Source organism: Ahaetulla prasina, chromosome 1, assembly GCF_028640845.1.
Source record: "Ahaetulla prasina isolate Xishuangbanna chromosome 1, ASM2864084v1, whole genome shotgun sequence".
In the NCBI taxonomy this organism is placed as follows: domain Eukaryota; kingdom Metazoa; phylum Chordata; class Lepidosauria; order Squamata; family Colubridae; genus Ahaetulla; species Ahaetulla prasina.
In genome coordinates, this window is record NC_080539.1 from 110489426 (window position 1) to 110499600 (window position 10175).

General features: G+C 40.1%; 1 protein-coding gene across 1 annotated transcript in view; it reads right to left on the reverse strand.

The window, feature by feature from the left end:
• NKAIN2 (sodium/potassium transporting ATPase interacting 2) overlaps window positions 1–8207 on the reverse strand; it is a 642901-nt gene extending 634694 nt beyond the window's left edge. Inside the window, exon 1 of the mRNA XM_058172453.1 lies at window positions 7317–8207. Coding sequence (XP_058028436.1) covers window positions 7317–7370 — 54 coding nt within the window. The 5' untranslated portion in view covers window positions 7371–8207. The remainder of the gene's footprint in view (window positions 1–7316) is intronic.
• Window positions 8208–10175: the final 1968 nt, after the last annotated feature.

Genomic DNA, 10175 nt, shown 5'->3' on the forward strand with positions numbered 1-10175 from the left:
GCTTCCTCAAGAACAGAGGTCTTCAAATGTGGCAGCTTTAAGACTTGTGGACTTAACTCCCTTAGCTGGCTGGAGAATTCTGGGAGTTGAAGTCCACAAGTCTTAAAGCTGCCAAGTTTGAAAACCTCTGCTCAAGGTTTGTGTTCAACATTCAACAATGTGGGAGAAAAAATAAACCATGATGAGAAAAAGGTATAGTTTTGAGGGCTTTTAACTTTTTTTAAGTAATCCTGTATGAGTCATGATATGACAGGGGCATGTAAAATTATGACGCCGTGGAAAATTCTCATAATTGGAAGCCAAGGTGATACAATCAAGCTTACTGATAATGGACCAAGGACAGGAAAGCTATACTAATCTCCAATTTTAAGCTATAATCTACTAGCACAAGATATCATAGTGGTTAGCAACTTGCAGAACACTAAAATCTCCTTCAAATAATTCAATTATTTCTTGGAACATAAGGCCAATAACTGTTTGTGGGAGTATGCAGATCTCTGAAGAGTTGTTCTATTTCAATGAGGCTTTGAATGAAGCACCTTGCTTTTCTTTGCCAAGCTAGAACAGCTGCTTCGCTCATAACAGCAGCTTCAATGCCTGTGTCCTGCTTACATGAATGCCTTGTTAATGGAGCAGAGGAAGTTGGGCCCACCTCAACTCTCTGCTTCTCCATGAGGTGAAGCCAGATCACAGGAGACATGCAGAAAACCTACTGACAACTAATCAGCAGTACCCCTAGTAGATGGAAATAAATTCTGGCCTGGATAATCACAACCCAAACTCATTATCTTCTTAGCACAAGCCATTTGACCAAAGCAATGTTCTTAAAACTGAACCAAATTAGACTTTACTGTAATTTATATATTGTGCTGATTTTCCATATACAGGAAGACAATAGTTTTTCACTGACCTAGCATTTACATCGTAATTTTGTTTTTCAGCCTAAAAGCGAACCATTTTGCACTTACTTTCCCAGCAATTATACAATTACAGAAAATGTCTAGTTTGTTTTGCTGGATATATCTTTCAACCTACAGCAACATTTCAATTCCAGGCAGTTTTGGATGATACTGCTTGTTTGGGCTTAGTCCAGTGGTGGGTTTCACTTACCTTTGCTACCGGTTCACTTGTGCATGTGCATGAGCTTCTGTGCATGCGCAGAGCGTATTTGATGATGTCTGCGTGGGTGGGCAGAGCCTCCTGCCACCACTACTACCAGTTTGCTCAAACACGGTCGAACCAGTATCAACCCACCACTGGCTTAGTCTGATTTATTACCACATTATTGAAATTAATAATTTGGATTAGTTAGTGGAAAAATTACCTACAGGTAAGGTGTGTAACCCTGTGCCAATTATCTTCAATGCCAGTAGTATCAGTATAGCATTGACTTAGATTTGCCAATACTGTTTTTAAAAAAAAAACAAATGTTTTAATACTTTTTGTCCTTTTTTGGATGAATTGATCCACGGATGTTCTAAGATCAATTTTATCCCTTGGGTTCTGATATTTGGACAATATAAATATCCCAGCTTGATATCCGGGCTTTTGAAGGGCCATATACAACTTGAAGAAATCTGAATATCTTACAAATATATATAATACACAGTATATAATTCTACCTCTAGGTTCCATCTGCTAGTTCTAGAATGGTAGCAAATCATGAATAGACATTTGATGGAAACACAAGCTAAATATAAACTTAAAACTAAGTAGAAACATTGTTGATTTCAATGTAGGTTCACAACTTTTACGGATAAGGATAAACTTACTTTAAACAAACTGGTACACACACAGTATTGTTTCTGAATCCAGTATTTTATTTATTTATATATTTATATATATATCTTCTCTTTCTCTCTCTCTCTCTCTCTCTCTCTCTCTCTCTCACAAACACACACACACACACACACACACACACTCACTCACAGGATCTCAGTGACTAGCGGTTTCTCTACTTAAAAAAGACATGGCCACCATAACCGTATCAATCTATTCTCTTTCAGGATAAGCAACAATACACAGAACCCAGAAAAGAACAAAGAAATAATAAATCAAGGGGGGGGGGAAAGGCATAAGAAAAGGAAAAGGAACTACCAGTATTAACTAAAACCAGTTCACATCAACTTCATTCACTATAGTTCTCCATAACTATCTAGTCTTACAAGCCATCTCAGCTTCTACTAGGCTCATGTACCACTTCATACATTGCCTTTTATTCTTTAGCTTCTCCCCTTTTTTGAAAATCTGATTCACTCTCTCAATTGTATCTTACTCAGTCTTTGCCCTCCCTTTCAACCCATTCACTTTTTCTTCTTGGATTTGGCAATTTGCGGTACAATTCCCACTCACTTATTCTATGTGGCCAAATCATCTTGGTGTACCTGTTCTTGTACTGGTCACTTAATTTTTTATTTTATTTCTATTCCTTCAGCACCCATTTATTCTTGAGCCCATCTCTTTTTATTTTACTACAGTACAATAGTAATTTCTACCAAATTCAACTTTTATGTTTCTCTTGACACACCCAATTCTCAAAATGGACAGAAGCATGCTCTTAGGCATTTTTTCTTCTTTTGACAATTTCTTATATATAATTCTACCAAAATGCCTTTTGGTTTATTCCAAAAATGCCTTTATTTTATTTTACTAAATGACTCTGGGCAACTTACCACTAAAAGCCAGTATAAGCAAAATGCAGTTGAGCAGAAAAGTAAAAACAACAAACAAAAAACAAAACAAATCAAACCAACAAGGAAAGAGAAATCTATACTGTAACCACTTACTGTAGGTGGAAGAAATGGCAAACAGAAGATGACGAACTATTAAAAGAATGAAGAGCTGGTGAGAATGAAGAGTTTGCAGTAATTCTTCTCTGGACAAGGAAAGGACTTGGTTATCCATTCTCTGGACAAGGAAAGGACTTGGTTATCCATACGTGCTCCAGACACTTGCTACTGGAAATGGCAACATAGTAATAATCTCTGGAAGGCTTAGAGCTTTAGGAGATGAGGGAATAACCATCTTGCTAAAACCACATTTGGTGCCCTCAAAAGAGATACTGGGTTTGCATACTTCCTTTTCTAATCACTTCTCAATATTGCTTGTTAACTGTTTTTCAGCTATTAGGAAACTTTGGATCAACTTGCCTTACAGCACCAGATGAGTGTCCTTCAACTCTTAGTGAAAAAAGTTTTAAATACAAGCTTAAGGATTTTTTTAAAAAATCTTTTGGAATGAACAGCAAAAGGGTGATTAGAATTTTGGAAAGTTACAGATGGAGTGAGGGTCCAGATGGACTTGAAATAACATTTTGCAATTTATTATAGGAATCCTTCCCATAGGAACATAGTGTTGTTTTGAATTCTCTAAAAAAACCTGACGAAATTTTGAAGGTTGGATACTAAGGTAATTCTTAACTTACAATCACAAATGGGTCCAAAACTTCCATTGCCAAGTGTTTAAGTGAATTGTGCCCAATTTTACCACCTTTTTCGCTGGGGTTATAAGTGAACCACCATGGTTGTTAAGGAACTCCTGCGGTCATTAGCATATCTGTCTCCCCCCATTGATGTTGCTTGTTTGAAGCTCTGAAGTCGGAAATGCAGATCACATGACATCAAGATGCTACAACTATCGTACATACATGCTAGTTACCAATTTTTGCCCATGTGACCAGATGGATGCTACAACAGTCATACATGCGAGGACCAGTCATTAAGTCACTTTTTTAAGCACCATCATTACTTTTAATGTTTTTCAAATGAATGGTTGTAAGTCGGGAAAACTAGAAGGAATTAAAGATTACAATTAAAAGAGAAGAATACTAAAATGTCACTAATTTGACTAAATATGACCAATAAAAAAGGAGGTAAAATATTATAAAATTAGACATAGAAAGATACCTTTGAACAATGACCTCAGAAGTTAAGTTTAAGAATGTCTGGCTCTATAGAGAGACTATTTGAGACTGTTCTGAAAGTGGATTTTAAAATGATAGGTTACAAGAATTACATAGGAAAAGATGCTATATTGAATATATAAATGAAACCAACTGATGTCTTAAAAATTAAAAGGGATATACAAATAACAAATCAAGATGGTGACCTAGATAATTTTATCAAATTTATTTGTTATCACTCTGAAGAATGTTGTGATAATGAACAAAGATAAAAATGAAAAGAAATCAAATTCTAGGCTATTGCTTGATCAAGATTGTTAATAGTAAAAGGAAGAATGATGAAGTTGGTTTATTTGATCAAGGTTAAAATAGATATATTATCTCTAGTAAACTTTAATGGACTTTTGCTGATCAGGATTGAACAAGGAGGTTTCAACAATTTGTTCACGGATAAAAAAAGTGATATGGGAAGAAGGCATCATTTGTAGTATTTTAAGCGTTGATTAATTACTAGAGTTGTTTATACATTTATTTATTTTCCTTTGCTTCATTTTTGTTTTTCCTTTTCTATTTTTGTTTTATGAACATTATTTTTATTCTAATTTTTTTAGTTCGTATTTAAAAAAATATAAAAAATAAAAATATAAAATTTTGATCAATTATACAATTATGCATAATCAATATCTTGATACTAAGAAGTACATTTTTAACAAATGCAATCATGATAAACTGCATGCAAACTTGAGAATGTTTGAACTCCTTTAAATTCCAAATTCTTCATCTTTAACTATTTTTATTTCTTATGTTTTATTTTATAATCTGTCTTGTCAGGGGTAGGTTTCTCAGCAACTGATCATGAACTGAATACATAGCAAGCAGTGTTAGTGGAAGGAATGCAGAGATGACCTGGTCCAGCTCCCTTGATACCCCTAGGTATGCTGATTTCATACCAGCACTATCAATCAAGTGTCAATTTGTAGCTCCTCTTTTCCCTTAATGAATTTTTAACAGCAAGAAAAAAGAAGGCAGAAGATGCAGTGGGAAAACATGTAAGTAAAAGATTATAATTTCTTGATCTCCACCCATATAACGATGATATAATTATTGCATCATAAACATTTGGTCTAAAAGTACAGTATTCATAATACATGAATATTTGTACCTTGTACAATCCACAAATAGGGATATGGTAAATATTATATGTTTAACTCTTTCTGTGAAGGTGGCCTTTCTCAGTCCAGAAATTCTGAAATGCACTTAGCAACTATGCAAAAACCCACCAGAAAAACACAATTAATTAAAACTGCCTGATAAATTACTGTATGTCTCTGAATCAATGTATGTATGCTTCTGAAGTTTCCTGTACCAACACATTTTTAATTTCTTAGGGCATACTGAAAAAAAGTAAACTCAATAACATTCTTAAGTTTCTCTCAACCTTTCCAGGATCATTAACAAAAATTAATAAACATCGTAATACAATACACACTCATATGCATCAATGTTTTGCACAGATCAATCACAGCAAAATGATTTATGAGCAAACAATGAAAAGTGATCCAATAAGGAAGAAAACATTTCTCAACAGTATTTAATATTTTGGAATAAATGTAACATATAGTTGTCCAAGGATATAAAGCAATTGAACTATCAAATGGTCAGTTTTCTCCTCTCATTTAATAGATCAGAGCTATATATTATTATGGTTTGCTTAGCAGGAGTCAAGAGAGCTAAACTAATGTCATGAAGTCAAGAATTAAGTTTTACAATTGGCCTTATATTCTATTTCGTAAACTTTGAAACACGAAAACTGTACAACTTTATGTCATGCCCCATTTCAGCTTAAGTAAACTTTGGCACATTTTAAATTAATTAATGGTTGTGTGCATAGGTCCTTCTACGTTGAGCCAAAAAGACAAGGAAACCAAACCCAGTTAACATTGGATGTCTGGGACAAAGAAGGAAATGTAGCATTTTGATAGAATTCTTTTTTTTCTCCAGAAACATCTGGTTACTAACTCATCCTTCTACTTGATTCCATAGGACAAGTCCTGAACACTGATTTCTTTGGTTACATGAAACAAAAGAAGAAAATAAAGATTTGAAATAGCCAACTAATACATTACTGATAAATGTTCCAGGTTCTTCAAACAGTTTAATATAAAAGCAAATATTGATACTTTCAAGACAGCATTCCCCCCCTAAGAAATTGCATATAAGTAAGTAAAACAAATACTATTCTGAAGGACAAAATTTAGATACCACCACACACAACTGAAGAGTTGATAGATTCACTGAAACACCTTCCTAGGCTAAGCAATACCATTGGCCATTTTCTACTCCCAGACTATCTTTTTAACCACCTGTCATTCGGAGAAAATAAAGCACCTTAAATGGTATCTTACCAACTATTAGAAAATTTGTTGCTGTTCTCAAGGTTAATTGCTTTTCTCACTCATTTATAACTAGACTCTATGCAGAGGTTCAAATCATCCACTCCCATGCAAATAGGACAGAATTGCAATTGTAAGAAACTATTTCACAACCTGTTCCACTTAATTCAATCAAGGGATCTTCACAAACCGTTTGGCTAATTGGAATTGCATATCTGAAACACCTTTTCACTTACTAGTCAAAGTGTTCAGCAAAACTACAGTAGTTGGAATCTCGGACACACAAGGTCAGAGACTGAGACCGATTTGCTAGTTATCTCCTTTTCAATCTGTGGCCAAGGCAGTTTCATCACTCCAATAAAATTACACGATCCGGTTATCTGAGCTTTTACCACACACTTAAAAACAATACGCTACTTAATCCCTAAACACAGCCTCTCACCTGATAATCTGAAACCGCTTTATAATCATGATCGCAAAGCATTCACCCGTTTTAATTAAGAAGAACCAATTCCAAGCCTCCGCTTTAAGCCTCCCCTGAAGGTAAGTTAACTTTTCACGCCTTCCTAAACTACACCTTCTGTGGCAATTTACCCCGAAGTCCAATTCCCTTTCAAAAATCGTTCAGCTTTAGAAAGATCCCAGATCTCTCTTGAGTTGGCGGGCCTTCTAATGGAAAAGAGGTCTCACTTTTTAAACGCCACAACAATGCTTCCCACACTCGGGAAAACAGCCCACTCCGTTCAAGGAGACTCGCTCCCGAGTTAAGAGCACAGAACCGGAACCTCAAACAAAAATCTACCCCGTCCTCAGGTGAAATCCATTTGGCCAATACCTAACAGCATTGCCACACTTCAGGTTATCTTTCTTCCAATTTCTGCTCTCCTCGCATTAGCCCTATCACCCTGAGCCCCCACCTCGCTTTTGCACTTTCTTTCGCAAGGGAGTCTCCGGATCGGAGGGAGGGGATCGGGAGAGACAATTAAAAGGAAGCCAAAGCAGCAGCCGGCTTACTCACTTACCAGTTGCATGCCACAGATAAAGATCAGCGTGCACCTGCCGCTGCAGTAACCCATGGTTTCCCCGAGCCCTCGCAGCAGCCCCGCAGTCCCACGCAGAGCCCAGCCGTATCCAATCAGATGGTGGGAGAGGCTAAGCGAGCCTGGGCAGGATTCAAAGGGCTCCTATCTGCCGCCGCCGCCATTGCGTCCCGGGAAGGGGCGGACATCAGGATCGCCTTAACAGCAGCAGCAGCAGCAACAGCAGCAGCCGCCGCGCCAACAATCGCCTCCGGCGCCCTCCCGCCCCTCGTGCAAAGCGGCGCGGGCGGAAATGGTGTCCCGGCATCCAGCAAGCAAGGCGGCGTCTCCCAAAGGCATCCGACGGCCTTTGCAAGTTTGTTCGCCAGCCGGGTTCAGCTCTTGATCCATCCAGCCATTCGGGCAGGTGGGAAGGAGAGAAGCAAGCGAGCTCAGCCCCTTCTGTAGTCTTGATGTACACTCTCTCTCACTCCCGCGTCGGCTGTTTTCTCACGCCCCGCTTAACCAGTACCACCACCCCCCTCCGCTCCTTGTTTTGTTTCGCCTGAAGACAACAGCAAGCCCAAGTCTCTTGTCAGCGCTCGGTCGGGGCTCCTTTTTGCCTCGGTCCCGCCGTTCAATGGCAACGCGGCTATTCCCAATGCAGCACAGCAACAGAAGGAGGAGGAGGAGGAGGAGGAGAAGGGAGCTGGCTGTTGCTCAGAAGCATGACAGGCGCTGTCTCTCAATGTTTGCAAGGCAACGGCAGCAGCCGCCGCCGCTCCCTGCTCAGCCCAGTTTGAAGCACGCGGGGCGGCGGGGTGGGAGGCTGAAAGGAAAGGTTGGTGTGGGGAGAGGAAGGATAGGAGGGAGACCGCCTGGTCCCCTTATGACCTTAGCTCTGCCCTAGGCTTCGGGAACATCTTCCTTCTCACGCGCACACCCAGCTTCTCGCCTCGCTCCCCCCCCCCTATTTTTTTTTTTTTTTGCTTTCTTTTCTGAAATGGCACCTCGGCGTCGCGTCCACCCCCGCCTGCGTCGCGGCGCAAACCGTGAAGTTGAGAAGACTAGCGGCGCTTTTTGAGCGGGATTGCACACAAGGATCTCGGGGGAGGAAGGAGATGTGTGAGAGAAAGGGGGAGTAGCCCACGGACGGCGGGTGCTTTGGCTGGGCTGCTGCAACGGCAGCGGCCGTCAGAGGCAAATGAGGGGCGGCCTCGGTTGGCGGGAGGAAGGGTCCCCGGGAGCCGCCGCCTGCTTGCTCTCCCCGGGGCACGTCAGGGAGCTTGGCCGGCTTTGCTTCTGCTACCTTCCTCCCCGACTAAGGAAGCGGCGGGGGCTGTGTCCCTGGAAGTGGACGCGGGCTCAGGCGAGCGGCGCGGCGCTCTCTACTGCCGGCTGCTGGACCTTTGTTGCAGAGGCAAGCTCAGGTAAAGGGAAAGCAGGCAGGCGTGCCCAGCAACGAATCAGGCCCCCTTCTTGATTAGCGGCCACCTCGGCCCGTGAAACACAAGAGGTTGCTAAGTGTGGTTGCTTGCTCTTTGTACTGCGCTTCTCATCCACCCTGCTGGATTTCTTTATCCATTCCTATCGACTGCAAATCCCTCTCTCTCTCTCTCTCTCTCTCTCAAGAGAAAGAGAAATTAAAAAAGGAAGGAAGGAAAGAAATATGGGCATCTTTTCCTGCCTGTATTTCTGTTTGAAAGGTCCTTTTGCCCCACAGTTGTTGAAGAGAATAAGGTTTCTGCCCCGGGGGAGAATGCAACTTTCATTCTAACAAAAGCAAGTCTACTTCCCCTCGGTGTTGATGGAAAAGGACACTTGGTTTTAAGAGTTACATTCAAGTTTTCTCTAAGACTGGAACTGAACACACTCAAAACCGTAGAAATGGTGGTAGACTTTAGGAAAAACCCTTCCATACGTCCACCTCTCACAATACTTGACAACACAGTATCAACAGTAGAAACCTTCAAACTTCTGGGTTCTATCATATCGCAAGATCTCAAATGGACAGCTAACATCAAAAACATCATTAAAAAAGGACAACAAAGAATGTTCCTTCTGCGCCAACTCAGTAAGCTCAAACTGCCCAAGGAGCTGCTGATCCAATTCTACAGAGGAATTATTGAGTCTGTCATTTGCACCTCTATAACTGTCTGGTTCGGTTCTGCAACCCAACAAGAAAAACACAGACTTCAGAGGATAATTAGAACTGCAGAAAAAATAATTGCTACCAACTTGCCTTCCATTGAGGACCTGTATACTGCACGAATCAAGAAGAGGGCCGTGAAAATATTTGCAGATCCCTCGCATCCTGGACAAAAACTGTTTCAACTCCTACCATCAAAACGACGCTATAGAGCACTGCACACCAGAACAACTAGACACAAGAACAGTTTTTTCCCGAAGGCCATCACTCTGCTAAACAAATAATTCCCTCAACACTGTCAGACTATTTACTGAATCTGCACTACTATTAATCGTTTCATAGTTCCCATCACCGATCTCTTTCCACTTATGACTGTATGACTATAACTTGTTGCTGGCAATCCTTATGATTTATATTGATATATTGATCATCAATTGTGTTGTAAATGTTGTACCTTGATGAACGTATCTTTTCTTTTATGTACACTGAGAGCATATGCACCAAGACAAATTCCTTGTGTGTCCAATCACACTTGGCCAATAAAAATTCTATTCTATTCTATTCTATATACTACTGAAACTCTCTATAATCTTTACCTGGGTGAAACACAGCATCATTGAACAATTTTCGAACCAAGGTACCTCAAATAGGTGAATTTGCAAAATATCGCCAAAATGACTCCCAAGGGAATGAAATTGGGGAAAGTTGTGCTA